Genomic DNA, 24,208 nt, shown 5'->3' on the forward strand with positions numbered 1-24,208 from the left:
ATACAGGGAGGGGCACAGGTTTGTGCAATAAAAGAGGGGGGTTGTAGATAGAAAGAGTAATTGTGCTTAAAATGGCTTGAGGAATGACATTTTCTGGGAGAAATTCTGGAATGTCTGATGACTTCTTGTCCTGAGGAGGGATTCTACTGAGTAATTCTGTTTTGTTGTAATTCTCCGGTCAGTATGTAACGAAGGATAACTTCATTCTAACTTACTTCACCATGTGCTTGTCAAACAGTCCTTTATCTCAATCTTCCATTTCCCATTTCCACTGGGAAATGGGGCATTATGTGAGAATATAATTAGGGAGGAAGTTGAACCACCATTGAAAAGTCATGTGTTCCATATAGATAATAAGCAAAGGGCACAGTCTACCAAGAGCTTACTCTGGAGGCTTTTATTAAGACAAGTATTATGGGCTTATAAAAGAATAGTGAATGGTGTGGTCTATGCTGGGAATCATAATACAAATAACTTGTGTGAAAAATACCCTTTTAATAGTTGCTCAGAGTCAACAGAAACGGAAGTAATACACCGAACTGCCAGGCTAGCTGCATAGCAATTTGGAACCAATTCATTATGTTTTAAATTAGACCTAGAAACAAACAGTTAAAGCAGCAGCCTAAAAGATGGACTTTTCAGTAACTTCCTTTTCATGAAGGTATCACACTGTTGCAAGGGGTGCCTCCTGGCTGAAAGCACACGGAGCTAGTGGTCTATGAATGGGCTGTGTGTGCACAGAAAATGAGATTGCTGTTTTGATTAGCAGGCACATGCTTATTATGAGCAGTCAAAGTAGAAACAGGAGAAAACCAATCATCAAATCAAGAACGGGAATCCATCTCCTCTGCCCATGGACAGTGAGAGAGGACAGGTGGTTTGGGCAGCTTTAGTCCTCCAGCCATTAGAACCATAGATTACAAAATATGATTTAATATGGGCATTTTTCTCAATATTATATAATATGGGTAGAATAATTATTAGAAAACCTGACTACTGAAAAAATATTGAGATGTAAGCATATCATTCTGGTAGAAATTGTATGTCTAGGAAGAGAGAACTTCAATACAAATCCCCGAGCCCATGTTGGCAGTTAGGTTGGGGCCAGTTGGCAGTAATGTGGTGACAAGGCCTAGTCATAGATCAGGATTAGAAATGACTGATCTGTGAGAAATAATGACAAAAAGATGCAGACTTTTCCAGCCACTTGCTGTACGTGTGTATACTCTTCCATCCCTGCACTTACCCTCCTACCCACCTGCCATTTTCCCATCCATCCATCATCCCCCATCCATGCCCCCACCAGTTGTTGGAGGTGCAGGCATGAAAAACAATAGTCCCTGCCTGGAAGGAGTGTACAGAGTCAGTCAACTCTAAAGCGCACATATGAAAATTTTTTACAATTATACATTGTGAGTCTGGAAGATTTTTTACTGTTATTTATCACTGGGGATCAACAGAACCTTTGCCAAAAGTTATACTGGGAAATAAAGTGTGCATCCAAAAGGTCAACCTTTATGTTGGAAATTCTCATAAAGGGCATTGTCTAAGACAGTTCTTTCCAATAGAAATACCATGTGACCCACATATATAATTTTTAACTTTCTAGAAAAGATATTAAAACAAAGCAAAAAAATCAGGTCAAGTTAATTTTAATATTTATTTAACTCACTATATCCAAATATTGTCATTTTAACATTTAATCAATATAAAATTATTAATGAGACAGTATGAATTCTTTGACAGATACTCAGTCTTTGGAATCCAGCACTGTGCATTTTGCACTTAGAGCACATCTCAGTTTGGCCACATTTCAAGTGCTTGGTGACTACATGTGGCCCACTGGACAACACAGGCCCAAGAAAACACTAACCCACTATTTACAATTTGGATTTGTAATTGTTTTTACAGTAAAGATAATTTAGTCTGTTCGCCTCATCTTTCATATTGGGAAAGGTCTTTCCATGCTAATTGTCTTGGGCAGAGATCTCCTTGAACTGATCTGTTCAAAATGTTTATTTAGTGCCTATCATGTTTTGGGCATTGTGTTGTATGAATCTGAGACATTTCTCTTTGAATCTGTGATAGTCTTGTGGTTATGAGCATTTTGGCTCTGGAGCCAGGCAGCCGATGTATGACTACACCTCTCACTGTGTGACCTTGGACAGCTACCCTACCTCTTTGTGCCCCAATATCCTGATCTATAAAATGGGCAGAAATACTATCTTCCTCATAAGGTCACCATGAGGTTTAAATGAATCAATATTTATGAAGCACTTAATACGGAATCTCTCACAGGGCAAGCATATATAGATATTGATGGAACACATTTTTAAAGTTTTGAAAAATTTTAAATGGATCTGCTTTTTTTCAATATAATAAAGAAATAAACATAAACATATCTTAAGAGAAAGGCTATTTGGAAGAGAACACCTTACAGTTTAGAGTTAGACTAAAACTCAGAAGACCTGGGTGTCTACTGAACATTTAGAAGTCACTTATGCTTCAATTTTCTAATTTAAAAAAGGCATATTTTTGCATACTTAATTATTTTAAAATGTCATAAGAATAAATGAGATGCTACATATAAAACACTGAAGAATTCCAGTTAGTAGTGATCATTTCTACAAAGCCCAGGAATTCTGGTTATATAACTTAACACGGTTAATGGATGGATATTCCAAGCAGCTACGACGTATGCATTTGTGAGGCTCCATTTGCAAAGAGAGGAATGATTATTCATTCACTGAACAGTATACAGAGGCACTGAAATTTCATTTTAATTTCTGTTGCTGTTATATTTTTCTCCTGGCCCTTCTGCTTAGCAGGGCCAGGCCCTCAGGCAGGAACTCCAGACTCTGACATTGCCTACATCTGCAGCATTATCATTCCCATAATTAACAGTGACTGGAAACAAATAATTTAATTTGGGGGCCAATGAAAATGAATCAGTGGTGTCAACTTCATTTCTCATCTTTCTAATTTCCTGTAACAGAAGAGAAGATGGGATGTCTGTGCCTGGTGTGGGACCACTTAGGAAAGTGAGAGGTGAGTAACAGGTGGGTGCATGCCTCCTCGCTCCCAAGGGACACTCTTGTCCCTGGAAGGAAAAGCATTCTTTGTAATGAATAAATATTTAAAGTCACAAGGAATATGGCAGCTGGACATACTCATGTTTCTAAGAAAATATACTCATGAGTTGGTGTGGTAAATTAAGAGGCTAGCACATTGAGAGGCAATAAAATCATAACCCTCAGGCTAAAACAAGAGCTCCTGCAAATCACCTTTATAGGAAGAAGCAGAAATATAAGGCAGTGCTGCTAATGATGCCTCCACAATGAAATAAGATAGAGTAGCTGGAAACCTGTGGCATCTGCAATAAGATAACATGAAGGCATCTTAACTTCAGGTTCGGCATGCACAGTTTGCTTGTTTACAGAGTGGCAACTTCAAAAGGACATCATTGCAACTGAAGTCCTAGCTCTGTTATTCCTGGTTCCATCAGTAAACCTTCTTCTGTAAAATGAAGGGCTTGGATTGGGACCCAGAAATTCTCTTCCCCTGCTGAAATTCCCAGGGTACGGAGCTGGTACCCAGGCACCAGTGTGCAGAATCTGTCAGTTGTGATGTCTACTCCAATTATGCATTCTGGAACTGGGAAATAACCACCGGGTGGATGCAGGGACTCACTGCACCCATTTTGAGATGAACCTGAGCTAACACTCTGTTAATCACATGACTCCCCCAATCCTCTACTGTGACTGGGGGGCCACAAGGAAGTTCTGGGTCTCTTGGAAACCATGTCAGTTCAGAGCCAGTGCCTAGTAAGCCCCTAAACATCTTATTATTTCCTTTTCCCTCATGCAGCTACCCTGGTAGAAGGCCATAGATCCCTTGGGGAAGGCTGGGAGAAAGATTAACATTACAAATTTTTAGTCATGTACCTGAGGTCCTTCCACAAGAGGTCCCAGTCTCCCCTTCATTCAAGGAGTTCTGGGTCTGTCAACGGGCTCAAGTCTGGGAACTGACTGAGGGCCATGACTCTGTTTTTATGATTCCAGTTACACTTTTGTTCACTTGACCTAGACCTCTTCTGCTTATACAGATCATGTAAGACTTTAGTAAACTTCCTATTTCTCTTCTAGGAACACCATGATCAACTAGCTAATGCCATCATGTTTTCTGAGTTGAATCTGAATGGAACTGGAGTAAACAGAGACAGCCGAGACTGCCCAGAGACCCAGAGTGTCCCAGAGGACTCCAGGGCAGCCGAGAAAACCCTGGCATTGAGGCAGCACGGCACATGGTACAAACAGGGAACGTGGTCAGTGAGCTCAGCCATAGAAGAAAGACACTGTCCTGCATTTTCTTCAACAACACCTTTTCTTAGGTCCCCTCAGTTTCTTGGATCCCACAAAGGTCTGCATGTTTTGCCACCTGGGCCCAAGTGAGCAAGCCTACGTGGCTGCCCCCTCAACCCTGCCCCAGCGCAGGGCATCCCCATCTGTTCTGGAGAGCTGAGATGCATGACTTCACTTTCCTTCCAGGCTGTTTGCCCATGGTTAGTCCTTCCCATTTCCCTCATGGACAAGACTTGAAATTTCAAAGCCAGAAAGAGGCCTCTTTTCCCCTCTCTCCCTGCTGTCACCCTAAGGCAATGAGCAAGGACAGCGTAGCTAAACGAATGGGAGGACGAACAGGGAAAAGAAGACACGCCAAACCAGGAAGGAATGTTTCTAGACATTACCCTACATTTCCATGTGTAATACATTTCCTGTACTTCTAATATATTATCTCACCTGATCCTCACCCTTCAAGGTAGGAATATGAAGTACTATTATCTCCCTTGTATAAAAGATGAATCAGGCTGGAGAGCCTGAGTGACTTTCCCCAGGTTCCACAGTGAAGGGCAGGGGTGGGTGACTTGGATCTTGATCTCCCAGTCTGGTGCCAACTTCACGAAGGCACAGAATGCTAGCCTCTGGTATCACAATTTATAGAGCCTAGCTGAGTTAACAAAACACAGTCTGTGTTTTGCTAGGTAAATTATGGTATCTAAAGGTTAGCAGCCTTAGCTGCTGGCTCAAGAATGATTTGTCTGCAATAGGGAAGAGGAATAATACCATGAATATACTCAGTCTCTGCTTCTGTATTGCCCTTGAATTAGCTTCTGGACAGTCCATTAGTTTGGAGTACTTTGCAGCCACCATAATGGCCCTTTTCTCTGCAGTCAATCAGGTTGACTACGTCATGATCCAGACTGGCAGTTAAGATTGCCATAATAATGTGACCACAGAAGGGCACTTTCAGGTCTGTGGATATTGCTGAAATTTCCAGGATGAGACTGCAAATGGAAAGGACTGGGAAGTTCAGAACTTAGGCTATTAGCTTTTCCTGACAGGCTAGTGGCATTACGTGGGCAATAGAAAAAATCAGAAGGGCTCCTTGGCCCTTCCCGGGGGCAAGAATGTTTTATAATGTGGGCCCTGAGAAGGTTCTTTAAGGAAGAGCCCCAAATGACACCTGCTCTTCCTCAGCATTAGCTCTGCTGCAGCCCCTTGAATCCCTGAGCCAAATCACCTCCCCAAGGCAGCAGTGGAGGTAGCCAACTTCACACAGAGCTCTGAGCACCAAGGGACCCCTCTGTGGAGGAAAACCCCATTCTTCCAGCATTACAAAGCAAATTATTGATTCTGGTCATTTTTTTCGAAGGAAAATATTTTTTCACTTTCCCAACCTTTCCAACTCTCTTGGTTTACTGGGATGTCTTCACTCTACAAAAAGCTGAAATTTGTGCAACTTAGTCATGTATTTGCAAAGTGCCCACTATGTGCAGAATGTAGTATACACAGGGCAAGGAGAAGATAAAAAAGAATACAGAAAAATCTGCGGATAATCCACCCGTCTCAATATGTGCACTAATCTTTGGCAGAAAATAATATAAAAATTAAAGAATATTTTGAATGAATTATAAAAGTGACCCATTAGTCTGTATGGGGAAAACTTTGTACTCTTTAGGTAACCCACTTACACAGTCTTTCTCTCTGATGTCTTATATTTCTATTAATCTTAGCTCTGATTTTAAAGTACTACTGTGTGTCATTAAGAAAGACGGGTTGCAGTTCTCTGACCTTTTTTGGCAAAACTGTTTTGTTTGGTGGGTACCCCTATCATCAACAACCACAACTGACATGCTTCTCAAATTCAAAACCCTGTACTGTCGCCTTCACTTTTACTTATGTCTCTTTCATAGGTTCAGCTTGTACTGGGTACCTCAGAAAGTATGTCTATAATGACAATAAAGTTCTTAAGCTTGAATCAGAAATTTTATATTTTATTATTTTTTTCCCTCCTTATAGGTAAATCTTAGATTCTCCTAATCGAGCTACTGGATTTTCCTAAGCTGTGGATTCACTTAGCAGAGTAATAAGTGCTTCAAGCACTTTAAAGGAAATGACAAAGCCGTTGCTATACAGTGGTCACCCTTCTCTGTGGCTTTGCTTTCCTGGTTTCTGTTACCTGCTGTCAACTGCAGTTTAGGAGCAGGACCCTCCTGACATACGGCGAGAAGGTCAGTAGTAGCCTAACACAATCTCATAATGCCTATGTCATTTACCTAATTTATCCCATCATGTGGGCATTTTAATCATCTATCATCACAAGAGCAAGGGTGAGTACAGTACAATAAGATACTTGGAGAGAGAGACCCCATTCACATAACTTTTATGACAGTATATTATTATGATTGTTTGATTTTATTACTAGTTATTATTAATCTCTATGTCTAATTTATAGGTTAAACTTTATCAGAGGTATCAGAGGTATGTATGTTTAGGAAAAAAATAGTATATCTAGGGTTTGGTACTTTCTATGGTTCCAGGAATCCACTAGGGATCTTGGAAAGTATCCCCCACAAATAAGGGGGACTCTGGTACTAGGCCATTGCACTTGGCTGATAGCACACTTTTGTTGATTCAACAGAATTCATGAACTTACAAAAGAACCTATACATCTCAAGAAACAAGCCTCCTACCTAATTAAATATGCTGTTAACATAGATGAATAAAACAACATTTACTTGAGACACTTTCATCCTGGATTTAAGTGCATGCTTGAATGGTTTGAACCTTTAATCAGATCATAATAGGTAGGACCAGAGCTATTTCTTCCTTAAATTTTCAAAAGAAAAATACATTTCTGAATCTGTAACAGAAATTACAACTTTTCTTCAATTTGCAATTGTAATAGAAACAATAGAAAAAATATTCCATTTAAAGTAATACTCATTTCCTATGAATAAAACACTAAAAGAATCAATGACGAGAACATAGACATGTGTTCTGTTCTATTTTGGATTTAAAAGTCAATAATTATATTTCTAAGAACCAGTATTGTGGCTTCTAAGGCTGACGTGAAGCTGAGGAAGGAAATGTGTTAAGGGATAATTTCTTGGCAATGAGGTCCTTTGGAGTGGGGAGCACATATGACTATTAAAAAGAAACATATTGCTATAAAGTATGGAGAAAACCTTACCCGAATCCAGAAAGTAAGCGGCAAAAGAGGAAAAAGCCATAACCTTGGACAAATGAAGAAAGGAAGGCAAAGAATCCGTTGACTGACATGCATATCAGAAGAGACTGTTTCCTTCCCACTTTGTCTGCCAGGCCTCCCCAGAAGAATGCCCCTGTCATCATCCCGAGGTACACTAAGCTGCCTGCAACACACAGAAAACAAAGAAACACATCAGAGATTGTGAGTAAATGACACAAGTAATTGCAAATGGACAAGGGACAAAATACATTCCAGAACTTTGCAAGAGAAAATTAAAAAAATATATATATCCTTCAGGTCACACGAATCAGCTTTCAAATTGGAAAGGAAGCTCTGTGGCTACCTTTGGCTGCCTGGCCAACAGCAAGGGCAAAAGACACAACAGTCACCTTCTCTCCAGCCTCCTGGGGGTGGGTACACAGCGGGCAGCATAGGAAGTCTCCACCCGGAGCAGTCCTGGAGGTTACTCGCAGTCACGTCACCTTTGGTGTGAAGGCCTTGCCTGGCCCCATGACAAGGCCAGTATGGGAGCCTGAGTCCAGGGCTCCCAGGTCAAAATGGATCCCCAGCCTGTCTCAAGTCTCTGCCTGCAGCAGGTGACCCGGGCCAGGACCAGACTCTTAGGGACCCGCTAGAGGACCCCGCAGCTTCTTTCTCTCTGGTCCCTACTGAAAGCCCAGGCCCTTCCTCGGGAAGGAGGAGAAACTGGAGAAGGTGGTTTAGAGATTACAAGAGTTAATCTTAAAATAGTTTTAAACTCTGCTCATAAGAGAAAACTTTTTCTTGGAGTAAGGAGCTTAGGGAGCTAAGGAAAGGGAAATAGCTGCTAGTGGTTTGAAAATTGTTATTTTCATGGCTGACTCTGCCTCCCTAAGGGAAACATGGAAAACAGAGAACTAGATAGATGTCCCTCTTGGCATCACTGTGGCTATGCATTTGAATTTTCTAATTCACTTGCTGCTTCTAAATTACCAGTCTTCCCATAAGCCCTGTCCAGAATCTTTCTCAGGATGAAATAATATTAGATACGGCCAATGTTATTTCAGGGTGGTTTCTATAAGGATGTGCAATGTCTAGAGGAAATGAAGTTTGTTATATCTGGATGTTGTGTTAAAAAAAGCTGCTACTACATCTTTCATCTATTTCTGCTTTTTCCCTTGCTTCACCCAAACACCATCTGAACAGTCCCTTTTCAAAGACACATGCAAGATACTCAGCAGCATCTAAGTGACAAGCAAAAAAAAAAAGACTGGTTTATTTATTGCCTTAGATTCGTTTGGGAAATACCCCATTTAAACATTCACCCTGAATTCATTTGCTTGACACAGTTAATGGATCAATATGAGAACCAGAAGGAGAAGGTGTGGTAGTCTGGTGAACCACACATCAGTGACATGCAGCTGCTGCTCGTGGACAGCCAAGGACAGATAGCTGCAGCAAACGGGGAAAGTCGGGAGCAATTGTACCATACGACCAAAGAAAAGCTCTTTTTATTTAGACTCCGGTACTACAAAGAGGCGGGCAGTCATCCTTTGTCTGGGAGGGATGGCATTTTTTTCTCTGCACTGTGGGCTGCCCATACACAGATCATCCTTCTTAATGAAGAGATTACTCATATCATGAGGCCAATGCATGTCCAGAAGACAACTTAAAGACTGGATCGGCGGCACAAGGCAAAGGAATTCGAAAAGCAGCCCGATTCATCCAGAGAAGTGCATATGCAGCATATGCTAGGCTTCTTCATAATAATATCTATGCCTTTAAAAATGCCTAGAAGTCAGAAAGTGGCCTCCCACAGATCAGGAGCGGCCTATGGCTACTGCAATCTAAAGACTGAGGAACATTTCTTGTAGGTCAAGCCCCAGGAGCAAAATACGGTCACTAGCACTTGCCGAACCCTTAATAGTTCAAACTGTTGGCATGAATTACTTTATTTAACCCTCTAGACAGCCCTTTGTGGTTAATATTATGGAAGCTCAGTTCATTGGCAAGAAACTTGAGGTACAGAGAAGTTAATTATTTGACCACAGAAAAGTGAGTGGTGACCACATTCCAGCCTGTCAGCAGTTCTATGTATAACTTGGTTTCAATTTCTTTAACAATCCTGGCTGCTCTCTAGAGCAAACATCCCAGTTTGCCTGGACCCCTGGGTGGTGGTCCCACCTAGAACGGAAAGCAGTGCCTCAAATGTGCTGAAGTGCCTTCTGCCTGGATACCACCCTCATAGAACCTGAGGGTGGCTGCTGGCAGAAAATGCTAGACAGGAGGTAGGAGGAAAGGCTCCTTCATCTGCCAAGCATATATCAAACAAGGGTGCATTACTTGTTCTCAGATGTTCTAAACAGGCATATCCCCAATCCTTGCTGGGGGTGAGGGGTCATGCTGAGAACAGCCCAGTGGTGCCAGAGTAAAAATGAAAAGTCCAGTATCTTGCTATGAAGACTCCTGCACTGTGTTTCAAAGACGGCAGCTCCCTTACTTTTCTGGAGCAGGAGGGATAAGCTCCTGCTGGGCTGGTTTCTATCTCCTCCTGTTCCCCTCCTGGGAGTAGCCTGCAGCCTCATCTCCACCAGGCCGGATCATAGCTTTGCGAGGTGATGAACTCTAGCACTTGAAAGGTTCATAACTTGATGCTGGACTTCTCCTACCCAGCATCAGCGTGAGGACACAACCCCAGCTCAGGCACTTTTTAAAGCTCAGAGGTAGTAAAGGCTGAAGGAGCTGAGCTTGTCCTTCACTTCTGTTATGACAAAAGCTTAGTGACTTGACAAAGGGCAGACAACCCTCATTTATCATCAGCACCTTGTACTGAAGCCCTTTGAAAATAAAATTTTAAAATATACTTATCTGGAGTTTCAGTATATAAAAAGCATAAAATAAAAATGGTCTATCCTTCAACTCCCCACATATCCTTACTAATTTTTAAAAGCCCAAATATGCTTATATGGCCAAAAATTCAAAACACATAGAAATTTATAAAATGAAACAAAGGTCTCCATCTCTCCCACCTTTGAGCCTCTTCCCAAGGTAACTATTATCAATTGTTGGTTTTCTAATTCTCCTAGAAAGTTTATACATATAAATAAATAAAAATGCATACCCTATAGGGATTGCCTGTTAAATATAGTTCTTTTGTTTTCCTAGGTAATGTTCATATTTCTTCTTCTTGTGTTTAGGATTTCTAAACTAAGCCAACCAGAAATGAATTTATGTCAGAATTTTAAAAACTACTTAAAAATACATTTCATATATTTCAGAAAAATATATGAAAAAAGTAAGCAGGGGAAACCCAAAGAGTTATCTCTCCATCTTGTATTATTTCTATGTCTAAAGTAAATACATCCCAATCACCTGGAAGAGAAGATACTGAAGTCATTTTAAAGAATTATTGAGCACTTGTTGTACATGGCTTTTCCTGAAATGCTAGAAATATAACAATTTGTAAGTCATGAAACCTGACCTTAGAGGAGGAAAAACTTAACAAAACCCATCCAATGCTTACTCTAAGCCAGGAGTGAGGGACACAGTTTCACACCCATTATTTCATGTCACCCTCCCAACAATCCTACCTGACCATGACCACTACAGAGAGTGGCATTCAGACAATGACTTTCCATGACCTTCTGGGAACAAAGGACCAGGACAGACCAGTGAAGTGTGCACTCAAATACTGGGGCTCCAAGTTCTCGAACTCTCTACTCCATCAGGACAGCTTAAGGAGTTCATAATTCAGTGAGGGAGTATGGGAAAAAAATGGAAGTTCCATAGCCAGGATCCTCACCTAATCCCATTGTATATATGTGATGATATAATACTTAGCTCACTATGCAGGCGCATGCTTGTATACCCACTGGCAATAAGCCATTACTGCCAGTATTGCTATAAAAAGAGCTCCCTGGTGCTAAGAACAGAGCATAGGGAATAGAGCAGGAGACAGAAGAGCAGAGGCTGGATGCAAGGGCAAAGTATGGGGCAGGGGCTGAGTCAGACACAGAGATGGAGGCAAATGGGATTCTAGTGCTCGACCTATGGCCATGAGAAGAAAGCTTGATATGAGCCCCTTTTTACCCACAATGTTCCATTGTCAATCCATAGTGAACTTGTCCATGGCTGAAACCCTCAGGTGAGACAGGAAGACAATAGGAGCATAACTGAATGAGCCCAACAGCGAGAAGCTCACCCCCTTGGAGGCATAACAGGTGACTGCTAATTCCGCCCATGGCCTCTGGGAAGGTTTCACTGAGAAGGGAGAACCTGAGAAAGATGAGAAAGATTTCAAACTGGTACTAAATTCCTCCACAACTGATGAGCAAAAAAAATGTATTATCAAGCTGTATCTTTACTTCCACTCTGGTTAAAACTATGTTTCAGATCTAAAGGTAAAAATCTTGTGGGCCTATGTTGGATCATTCCTGGGTAATTGGACTGTCCCACTGGGCATCCTGTGGACAGACTTAAGCCCACCCCACAGCTTTTCTGAGGGAAATAGCACATTTAGAAGATTCATTTGTTGATTGTGTGACATAATTAAAGCCAAACCTTTGAATATTAGCAAAGGCATGATGTGAATAACACTGGAAACACTCCGGGATTATCAGAATACAAACTGCATTTGCCACCTTGCTTGTTTTCATATTCCCACTCCATCTTCACAGTGTTATAATGGGGAGTCCCTGAAACTCAGAGCAGGGATATAATTGTCACACAGACCAGTCTTCTCTGCTCTCCACTCCTCACAACACTGCTGCTGCTCAGAATTAAATGGTATTTCAGTCCAAAGTTCCTTATTTTACAGGTGGGAATATTGAGGCTGTGAGAAACCAGTACCTGAAATCAGGTCTTCCAGATCCTTGCTCCTCAGAGTCTGACCTCTGGGCCAACAGCGCAGGCAGCCTGGGAAGCTTGCTAGGAATACAGACTCGAAAGCACCACTCTGGACCTAAAGACTCAGAATCTGTATGGGAACAAGGTCCGTACATGATGTGTGCCCTTGGGGACTTGAAAGCACTTTTAGGATGGCATGCTTTCAATGATAACTCATAACCTCTCTAATATGTTTTGACTTAAAGTTTGTATTTGTCTAATATATATCTGAGTGGAGGACATGCAGGCTATGGAATGTTTAAATTCTGAAGACATGGAACAAGCAAGCTCTCCTACAGGAGCTGGAGATCTCCAAAAGGCAAGCACAATCTCTGGGCCTCTTCTCGGGCCTGCCTTCCTCAGGACTAGCTAGAGGTGGACCCCCAGCACTGAGAGAGGCCAGGCTGTGATTCCTGGGTCCTTTCCCAAATGTAATGAAGATTTGATTCAGCGGGGCTTTCAGGGGCTGAACCTGACCTAAGGCTCGCCCTGCTCTTCCTGCCACAGCATGGGCTCCGGCCCTCTCCCAGCCCAGCCTGTCAGTCTCTCAGGAGACAAGGAGAAGCCTCAAGCATGACTTTGCCATTTAGGTATGTTCTAACGTGAAGACTGATACCATTTTATTTCATCGTGCCCTCATTTCCCCTGACAAATATCACATTACCATTTCTGCTGCTTTACTAAGCTGCTTTTGATTCTTTCTGACAGTCCTTAAGGGGGCACATCTTTTCACCCAGTACTATTTTAGACCACAGTTAAACTAAACAGAACAATTTTAAGAAATGGTATATAGTGTTTTTCTCAAGGTAAATTTTAGCCAGTAGGTATTTAATAATTGTTTTAAGCACTTCAGTTATCCATGGCTAATGCACTACTCTATAATTCATTTCACCACTTATTTACAAATTGAGTTCCAACAAAAAACATTCTGTGGTGCTATTCTGAATTCAATGATAAATAATCTCCAGGAGGCAATGTTTGCAGTTGCCTTTCATAAGATTTTCTTAGGTTAAAATGAATTTGTAATTCCAAGTCCAAAAAAATTAAATCTTCACAAATAACAATGAAATAGTTGTTGAAAAGAATAATACAATATGACCTATCATATTCACAGAATTAATAAAAAATACTTCATTGCCTGAATTATGCTCATTGTTTTTAAATATTACTCCTTCCACAGAAGACAGATTCATTTATTTACTCAAAAGTTTTCTCCCCCAAACCTACATTATGCCAACAGTAGAAGCCCACTTAACCAATTTTTACTTAACCAACTCAGTAGATTAACCAACCCACCCACCAACACTGAAAACTATTTCCTTGAACTTCTTCCTTGGACTCACTCATCTTCCTTCTGCTTCTACCAGCAAAACTTTCAGGCTTACTATCGTCATACCCACCTGGTTTATGTGATTATGCTTGTCATTAATTATGTACTTAAACATCAGTCACATAAATAATGAAATATGAGTGCAAAAAGAATGACAGCTATTTCAGTGAAAATTAGTTTATGAAGACTTGAGGAAGATGAGTTACAAAAGCAAATTACCACTACTAAATAAATGTGAGCAATACAACTCTAAAAGACTGAGAAAAATAATAACAATGAAAGATTCTGTGCTCACACTGAGGCATACGTGTCCTTAAGTCCTCACACCACTTAAAGGGAATTAAAACTGAAAATCAAAGTCACATAATGACTGTGGTGATGCAAAAAAGACAGGGTACCTTCAGCTTGAAGATCCCCACTCAAAGGAGTCTTTGCTCCTGCAAAGATGGCCCACATGAGTGAGTGCTTGTATGTTAAAACACATTGTTTAAGTCTATACTTATATATGTATTTTGTATGTTTTCCTGCTTTAACTAACTTTTCCATTAACCGACCAATTACTAGTCCAGATTTAATTAGATAATGGTTCCTTCCTTGACTCAGAAGCCCCCTGAAGACATGCTTTGTGCTTAAAGAAATCAGGTCTGCATAGCCACTTGAATAGCCACAAATTATTCATGAACTGGTTTATCTTATTACTGAAGGCAAAACTGGAAACAGCATCTCTTTAAAGGTCAATTCCAGCATTCTCAACCTCCCTCTTGCTCATTTTTTTTTAAACTTTTTATTAAGGTATGATTGATATACACTCTTATGAAGGTTTCACATGAAAAAACAATGTGGTTACTACATTTACCCATATTATCAAGTCCCCACCCATACCCCAATGCAGTCACTGTCCATCAGTGCAGTAAGATGCCACAGATCCACTATTTGCCTTCTCTGTGCTACACTGTTCTCCCCGTGATACTCCAACCATGTGTTCTAAACATAATAACCCTCAAACCCCTTCTCCCTCCCTCCCCACCCACCCTCCCACACCCCTCCCCTTTGGTAACCACTAGTTTATTCTTGGAGTCTCTGAGTCTGCTGCCATTTTGTTCCTTCAGTTTTGTTTCATTGTTATACTCTACAAATGCCTCTCCCTCATTTCATGAAGATTCCTTTTTATTCACTGTATCCTGGAAAAAAATCCCTGCTAGGCTGGTTTTTCAGCTTCTTTCTGTGTCAGCTGCTGGGGCTGGACTAGGTGTTGGTCAGCTCTGCTCGGCTGGCCTGGCCTTTCTCTTCCATCTGTTGGGGGATGGTGTGGGTGGCCTCTCTTCCTTGCTGGCTTCTTATGGATCCTCCCCACCTATCCACTGATGTGGAAGCTGTCACAGCTGCTGCCCTGTGGTCACTGCTCCTGGACGACCAAAAGGTGGCTGTGAGCGTGGCCATCCCTCAGCCACACTCCACTGCAGTCCGTACAAGGCTGATTACAGGGACCACTGTCCCTCCTCAGCTGTCCCTGTGCCTGTGCAATGCAAAGAAGCCTGTGGTATCTCCCTCTTTATAATTTGCTATTTTTCATCATTACTGGTTTCAAACTCTGTACTTGAATTAGAAATGGTAACATAAATTCTCAAGTTCAGTACATGTCTTGTTGTATTCTTTCACTGAATGTGCTAAGAAGTGGACCTATTATTAAAGCAGTGGTAGTTGAGATTGAGGAAGAACTGTATTTTTTTCTTTTGTTTTGAACCAAATGCAATATCCATAGTCATTCCACTACTGTTTACTGCTCTGAACTTTGGGTCAGGTAGTTAAGAGCCCAGGCTTTCAAGACGTACGGCCTAGATCTGAATCCTTGCTCTGCTGGTTACTAGCTGTTTGATTCTGGGTAAGTTACCTAATTTGTTTGAGCCTCAGTCTTCTCTGTTGCATAATGAGGTTAATAATAATACATACCTCCAGGGTTTTTGAGGGATTAAATGGAATAAAGCCCTTAGCATAGAGTGAAATAGTTGTTCAATAAAAACCAACAACTTATATGAGAAAAGGAGAGAAGGAAATGGTGATGGCCTATGAAGGCCCAAAGACACTTCCACTGCACCCAGTGGGCCAAATGCAGAAGTGGAGTATGAGAAGGAAATGCAATCTATTCTCTTATATTTTTCTTCAAATGGCTGGTATACAGCATGCCCACCGGATAAGCAAAGAGATACTAAAATATTTTTTTGCATGTATGGTTCTGCAGGCCCCAAAAATTGCAGCCCACTTGGTGTTCAAAGCAATAAACAAGTCTTAGGAATCAAGAGCATTAAATATTCACTTTGTGGTGCTTCGAGGATATCACGTATCAGTTGCTCACCCAGCTTCCCCACTCCAAGACCTGTGCTTAGGGAGAGGAGTGGTAACTGAACATTCTCTTTGATGACCCCCATCACTGAGCCAGCCAATGAAGCAGGTGGTCATTAATTCTGTAGCTCTTAGTGGAGCTCCTGGGACAAGCTAGGCAAGTATAAGGAAAGGGGAATGGAGAAGGAGAGCATGGTGCAGGAAGAAATGGACATGGCCTCAGTCTCAAACAGCTCGTGGGCCTATGGCAACGGCTGTAGATGATGGCTGCCTGTTAGAATCACCTGGGGAACTTAAAGCAAAAGAACACTGATGTCCAAGCCACACGCAAAGATTCCAGTTCTGGGATGTTGCCTACTTAGCTTAGGCGGTACTTTTACAAAACTTCCTGAACCCTTCCAATATGAAGTGGGGCTTTGAATTTTGGTTTCCATGGAAATTAAAAACATGCAAAAATAATAATAACCACTAAATGAAACACATGCTATAATTAAGGTGAGTACACTATACTTAAGGGGATAAAAGGAAGGAGTGACTTAATTAGTCCAGGGAATTCTGAAAAGCTTCCCATAAAAGGTAACAGCAGGGTTGTGCTGAGTTTTGAACAATGAATGAGGATTCTCCAAAGAAGAGGGAAAGTTCCAAGGGAGGGAAGAAGATCCAGCTCTTCAAGAAGGTTGGCCAGTGTGTCAGAGCACAGCACACTCAGGGGACTTTAGGTGTTCAGGATGCACGCATGTAAAGTTCATGTGCACAGTGAGAGTGGCAAGAGACACAGCCAGAAAACAAGCTGGAGTCAGCTCAGGGGGTTTGGCTTTTATCCTTTGGGAAACTGAAAAACAGACTGGACATCATCCGTGCCTGAGATGACCATTTCAGTAACTTCACTGCACCTGTATGGCCCCAAGAGTGAGTGCTTCCTTAAATTTGGGCTCCTGGCACCTCATCTTCTCACTCTCCCTGCCTGGCCCGGGAAAGAAGACCAGCTGAAGAGGTACCCCTGAGAGGGAGCCCAGGGAAGGAATGAAGCAGCCTGATCTAAGGCAGGGGCAGTTGTTTGCAGAAGGGGACAAATTTGGAGCTGTTTTTAGTAGTCAGTGTCCATAATTCATGTAAATGGAGGGGAAGCCAGGAAGAGCAGAAGTTGACACACCGAGGATTCTGACTTGGGATGAGTTGTAATAAAATTAATCAAGAGGAGGGTGGGACTGCCAGGCCAATGTCTTAAACCAGTGAGAAAAACTCCACGTCAGTGCCCCTCATCATGCTCTACGTAAACAGGGCAGAATGGGGGAGTACAGGCGATACACGTGGATCAGTAAAGCGATGATCAGTATGGCAGACCATCAGGAAATGCTCATGAAGGAACCAGGGTTGAGCCGAGACTCAAAAAAAACAAGGGGAATATGAGAAAGAGGATGGGCAGAACAGCATTTTTGCTTACTCCCCAACATACACCAGCACTGGGGAAGGTCTACACAGGAAAGGACGTGAGAGGGGCAAAGGCTGGGAGAGGCGGGAGCCAGCGAGACAGCTGGGCTGGGTGTGTGCGAAGTACAACTGGAGCTGGGTGAAGAAGAGAAAATCCTTAAGTAATGAGACCAAAATTTTTAGATTAATTATATAGACAATGGGGAACTACTGATGGACTCCTGAGTGGGGAATTAAGGCAATCAAAACCCTGGTATGACAAAACCTCAGTGCTTTAAAGCAGGATCAACAAACTTTTTCTGTAAAAGGCCAGATGGTAAATATTTTAGGCTTTGTGGGCTACACATGCTTTGTTGCTACTCAGCTCTGCTGGTGCAGTGTGAAAGCAGCCAGGGACAACATGCGAGCAATGGGCATGGCTCTGCTCTAATAAAACTTCACAAAAACAGGCAAAGGCCGGGCTTGGCCTGCAGGCTGCAGTTTGTGGACCTCTGCTTTAAGGAACAGTCTGACTGGCGCAGCGCTGAGGGCAGGTGTGTAACAACCGAACAGGAGAGTGGAAGTGTGTGAGAGACAAGAAGCAGCTTACCACCAAGGCTGGGTGATGGAGAAAAGAAACGAGAGTGGGAAGTGGTGCACAGCAGGGCCTGGAGCCTCGGTGAAAGATGGGATTTCTCTGCAAGAGTGGATGAAAGCCAGGACAGGGACCCAAGGGCCAGCCCTTCAGGAATCACCACATTTCAAGAAGGAAAATAAGTCAGAGATGAGGAAGAATGGGCAAGGAGGTATGAGGGCCGGAAAGTGGAGTGGATCCCTCTGAAGGGAAGGAGACCAGGGCAGGCTGTTGAGTGGGACCTGGAGCACAGCAACTCAGAAAAGGCCTTTGGGTTGTTTCAGAAGAGGTCACCAGGGGTCTGAAGGGGCAGCCTCAGAGCACCAGCACTGACGCGGGCGGAGAGCAGGGCACTAACTTACAGTGCCAGTGAGGAACTGGAGGCAGGGAGCTAGCTGAGCACAGCTGCAGTTCACAGGAGCAAAGGGGCGTGATGTTGCTGGACTGGAAGAGAAACTGGACCACATGTACCTGCACAGGAGAGCAGTGAAAACAGGAGAAAAACACAAGCATGGTAACATGGACAGGTCTGCCCCAAAACTGCAGCCACAAGCACACTAGAGCAGGGTGAAGGGCTTCTGCTACTGAACAAGTGGGCTATTTCAGACGAATAGTACTATTGTGTATCTTATTTCCAGAAAATGCATGAAAAACAGGCTTATGAGAAATGTATTCATCTCCTCAAATTTAAACATAACTGCATGCAATGAAAGGATCTTACTTCGTATAAGTCTCTTACATCAGCAAATGAAGCAGCAAAGTCTAAAAGGACCTGGCATTTTAGAGGAACAGAACAAGAAAATAATCTCAGAACTAAATTCATAAGATAGCTTTTCATACTCTAAGCAACAGAAATGTCCAGAGGGAAAGAACTCCTGCAGCTTAACTCAGGCCATTTCCAGAAACCAGGGGTATGACTGTGTGTGGCAGGAAAAGAGGCCTGACAAGAGACTAAGATCACACCACGCTTGATCAATATTACCTGGGAAATGATTCACACGTCCTCCAAGACTTGCTGGAAAATTATGTGTAAATTTCTTTGTTGCTGCTGATTTAACTTCTTGAGTTTAGGTGGCAGATATCATAATTAAAACCATACTAGATCATAATAGCTTCCCGTACATGTCTAAAGAGAAAATTTAGCAGTCCATTTCCAATGCTCCAACATGAGCTTTTGTTTCCCCAGATAGGCAGATACCTAAATTGTCAGCCCAGAGCAATGAGTAAATAAATATCAGATTAGCCTTGGACTAATGGATGTTGGTCCTAATCCATTACTGCTGGCAAAACCGAGGTGAATTCAGGGCACCACTTCTTGACACTTAAGATTTATTTTGTCATTAGTGATGAAACATCACTCAAACGATCCTCAATGCCAAACTGTCATAAGTACACTTAGTTTTCAGGGAAGGTCACCCAAATATTCAGGTGTTAACCCACTGTACTGAAGCTGTTATTTAGTAGCTGATTATTTTTATAATAATTATAAATGATTTGTGTCTAGCATGAGCAGTTAACCATCCGCTTCTCAGATTAGCAAGGAAAAAATGTGATCAGTTTGAGAGTAAGAAAAAAGTAGGAATTTTAACCAATTAATATGTTATGGTTCAAAAACAAAACAAAGAACATTGAATCTATTTTATTTTCTTCTCTAAAACCTAAGACAAGGTATGTTAAAAATCGACCCACCCGAAATTCCTCAATGTTCCTTAAACACACAGGTTATTCTTTTCTTTGAACCCTTACCTTATTCAATAACCTTACCGGAAACATCTTCCTTTTGCCTTTTATCCAAATCCTGTACCTTGAACTTTGCCTCCACATTCTTGGAGAGAACACCCAGACTCTGCTAGCTTTCATGAGTTATTACATATTCTCACCCACATCCTGACTCGTATTCTTTGCCAGTATTTCATATGTATCAGTCTTATCTCTATAGCCAACTTGCAGTTTGACCTCTGGTAGGCTCTATATTTTACAGCATCTTATTCTGCAACTTGAGACTATATTGTTCTAGGCACATTTTAAATATCAGTAAGACCTAGCTGATTTAATTTGAATTTAACATAGGAGGTTTAACCCTAACCCAACTACCTCTCACATACAGATATGCAATTGCTGAAACAAATGTACATCTGAAATTCTGACCATAAGACTTTGAGTGTCAAGACAGTGTGATAAATGTCATATTTGAGACCTTTTGTCTTGAAGAGTGATTCCCCTATGCACATCTACAGAACAGGCTTAATGAGAAAGTTTCCACCGGCCTATGGTGAAATGAGAAAAACAAGGAGAATTCTATATGCCTTTTTCATAAAGAAAAATTTATTCAATTTATAGGAAGGTCCTTTATTATAAGGTTATGTCCTTCCTATAATTTTGATGCAAGCATGCCTTTTGTTATATAAAACGATCCTATCAAGGGTAGTGCATGTTGTTGCAATTATTATTTTTTAGTGACCTTCCTTAGTAAAATAAAGTTGGCTTCCCTATGTCAATCTTCCTCAATTTTTAAAAATTGGACTCTAAAATCCAAAAGTCAGGGAACCACCAGTATAAAATCCTAAAGGATGGGAACAGTATTTTGGAAATACTCTACTCTGAAAATGGGCTAACAAGATGATTAATTTACTGAATAATGGCTCATAAAATAAATTTCTAACACATAGCAGAATAGAGATTTCTCCTTCATGCACGTGCAATGATTATACAACATGGTTGCACATTTCTCACCTCTCCTCCCATCAGGAGATAGAGTTTATGTTGCCTCCCCTTGATTCTTAACCAATAGAATGACAGAGGTAATGCTGCGTGACTTCCAAAAGTGGGTTATAAAGGGCCATGCAGCTGCCACCTTGCTCACTAGAACACGTGCTCTCGAATTCTTGCACTATCTAAGCCCAACTACCCTGAGAATGCCATGCTGGAGGTACCCTGAGATGCTGCAGAGGCCACAGGTAGGCGCTATTCTCGACAGTTCCAGCTGAGCCCTGCCAAGGTGTTAGCCGTCTTGGACCCTCCAGAACAGTCTGCTTACCAGCCAAATATCACACAGTAACCTCTGAAGGTACCATAAAGAGGAGCAGAAGGATCACCCAGCCAAGCCCTGTCCAAATACCTAACCCACAAAATGGAACATAATTTAAGATAAAATAAAATATTTATTGTTTAAAGCCACTAAATTTGTGGGTAGTTTGTTACACAGTAACACATATCTGGAAAAGCATCTCCCTAAAACACTTCTGAAAGCATTTTACTCACTGGAATACCCAGACTATAAGGAATATTGTATTAAAAATCATAAATATTTCTCCACTTTGAGTTTGAAGGAAGATCAAAATGGTTTAATTGTTAGTATTTCATTTAGTACTGCAAATCATTTCAAAAGAACATAATAAGCAAACCATTAAGGTACTCCCCTTTCCCCCCTAAATTCCAGCCATAAACTAAATTAAACAGGGAGTGGAGGACCAGAAATGAAGCTAGAACTCTCTACTTCTGGACCATCAAATATTTTTCCAAGAAATCCCAGGAAAGATTTTTGGCTATTGTTTTGTTTTGTTTTGTTTTACTGAGTGGCTTTTAAAAGTAGGAAAAGAGAGGAAGTAAGTAAATGGGAGTCAGGCTTGAAGCAGATGGGTGGTGGCGGTAGCAGATGATTTGGTTTTAAGGTGGGAGACTCGATTCTTCTGCAAGGAAAAAATATGCAGACACCACTTTCTCCACCCAAAAAGTATATTAATTCACTCCTAGAGGGAAGAGCACACGGACATAAATGCCATGTGCTCTGGAGCACACCAACCACAATGTGGCTCATTAATAAACTCAGAAGCAGGAGGAAACAGCCGCAGCTCTTCTGGGGAAACTGTAACAGATTCGCTACCATCACAGTTTTCCCTGCACAGCCGCCCTCCCCCAAACCTAACCCCTCCAGACCCCTCCAGCCCCTCTCAGTTTCGCACCTTGAGACCACAGTGCGGTAAATTATTATCACTCACATCTCACAGCACAAACTAGTCTAAATGTGTCAAACCTAGACTCGCTGTTGAGGGGGTTAGGGGAAGGACCAGGAGAGAGCACGGGGTTGTCACAAATAACCAACTGCTCCTGGGGCCAGGCTGCAGCCTCACAGCTGTGTGTGCAGATAAGCAAAGAGGCGTTGCCGGTGGGGATCAGAGGGCTTGGTGCTACTTCACACTCTCACTCAGACCTTACGACAGAGCCCTCGCCTGGCCACCTCCGTGACTTGCCCATGTCAGTGGACAGATGCCTACAGAGTTGCATCCGACAGCATCTGCATATCGTCTTTATTACTGATTCCAGCTCTGACTCTCACACCCCTGCTGTCCCAAAGAGAACCTGATTCATAAAACCTCAGGGTTAAATGGTTAGTTTTCATTTCCAAAGTTCCAATGTCAGCTTTTGGAAATAATGAATTTTACATATGTCTTCATTGTTTAGCAATTTAAAATACAGTTATAGATAATTCTTCTCAAGTCAGCACACTCAGGATTAGTGTTAAGAGTACTCATCAGCAAATCAAGTTACACACACAAAGTTGTCCAGAATTTAGTACTGTTTAACTTTTCTGTGTTAGATCCAATTTTATTTCTGCACTTCAACAATTATAACTGTCACTAATGACTAAACATTCACAATTATATATATATCCTCCATTTAAGGAATATATTCTCTTTTTAATTGAATTATACCTAATCCCTGGGCCATGTGAGTAAAATCTAGTCATGTTCAGATTTCCTTTTGTTTTATAACAAAGCATAGTAAGAGATACTGTGTTTTAGGTACCTGATGGTTGTGGGCAACTCTAGCCTTTAGGGGGAGCCAAAGACTCCCCTTCATTTCACCCAGCAAGGAAGAACTCAGATTCTGCAAAAGACAAAATGGAAACTTCGGAGACTTAAAAATGAGGCCAGTCTTAGAGCAGAAAATGATCTCTCTATTTGGATCATCTTTCTTCCATGCAGTTTTTCTCTTGTAACATCTGCCCCAATACCCCCTGCCCTTCCTCTCTCTCTCCCTCCAGCCTCTGTTTAGAATTATGAGACTTTACCTTGCTTGAAAGCTAATAAGTTAGCCTACCAGTTTTAGGGATGCAGGTACAAGACATGAATGAGGTTCCTAGTTCTGAGACTAAGGACTTTCATATTCACAGTAATAGCAAGCACCAGGATATCAGCATTTGTGCTGAGCAAGAAGGAATGGAGCAGGCAGCCATAGCCAGCCTCTAGCCTTGGTGTTATTCTAGACAAAGAGGAGCCTAGCCATCAGGGTAGGGGAGCACATTCAAATTCAGACAAGTGGACAAGAATGTACAAGTCTAAAGCAGGGGTCAACAAATTATATTTTGGGGAAGCTAAGAATGTGGTTTTTTTTACTTTTAATAAGGGTTATAACAAGGAATATGTGACAGAGTCTGAAGTATTTAGTATCGGGTCCTTCATAGAAAAAGTTTGCTGACCCGTCTGTAGCATCCTCTGTACTCGGAGACCTACGGGGGTAGGGGTGGTAGTATGGCAAACAGAGGACTCAGGATCTCTCTCTTCTCTTTCTTTCTTCATCAGAGCCACAATGGCAGGCCTGATGGAACAAGAGCCTTATGAGTTATCTGGCTTTTTCATTATTATACCCCATCCTCAACACGGATAACAGAGGCAGTTAGATTTCATAAGATGGGGTTGAGATGATGGCTGATTGTCATATCAACATTTTTGTGGGCAAAGGATTTTTAACTAGCATCCTTCTCATGCAATCGATTTCTAATAGCTACCACCCAACCCTCCAGAAGACATCGCTGACACTCTTTTGGGAAACCACTTCTTTCCTGCTAACCACAATATTTCTCCACAAATAGACACCACTATGTCACCACCAGCCAAACCAAGTTTTCATAGCCAGCCAAACTGTCTCTCTACCTAGCAGCCCAATTCACCTAGTGCCACCTTTCTCAGCCCCTCAAATTCCATGTGCCATTTTGCCAGGACTTGTTTCCAGGCAGCATTGGCAGTGCTTGGCAGCTTCATTAATTGGTTCCATATAAAGGACTTCAGTCAACATAGGAT

At 41.8% G+C, this 24,208-nt stretch overlaps 1 protein-coding gene across 1 annotated transcript in view; it reads right to left on the minus strand.

The window, feature by feature from the left end:
* The window catches only part of SV2C (synaptic vesicle glycoprotein 2C), a 215,849-nt gene that overhangs the window by 106,907 nt on the left and 84,734 nt on the right, over positions 1–24,208 (minus strand). The window contains exon 3 of the mRNA XM_036886085.2: positions 7,534–7,714. Within this exon, the coding sequence (XP_036741980.2) occupies positions 7,534–7,714 (181 nt within the window). The remainder of the gene's footprint in view (positions 1–7,533; positions 7,715–24,208) is intronic.

This window comes from Manis pentadactyla, chromosome 2 (genome assembly GCF_030020395.1).
Source record: "Manis pentadactyla isolate mManPen7 chromosome 2, mManPen7.hap1, whole genome shotgun sequence".
Classification (NCBI taxonomy): domain Eukaryota; kingdom Metazoa; phylum Chordata; class Mammalia; order Pholidota; family Manidae; genus Manis; species Manis pentadactyla.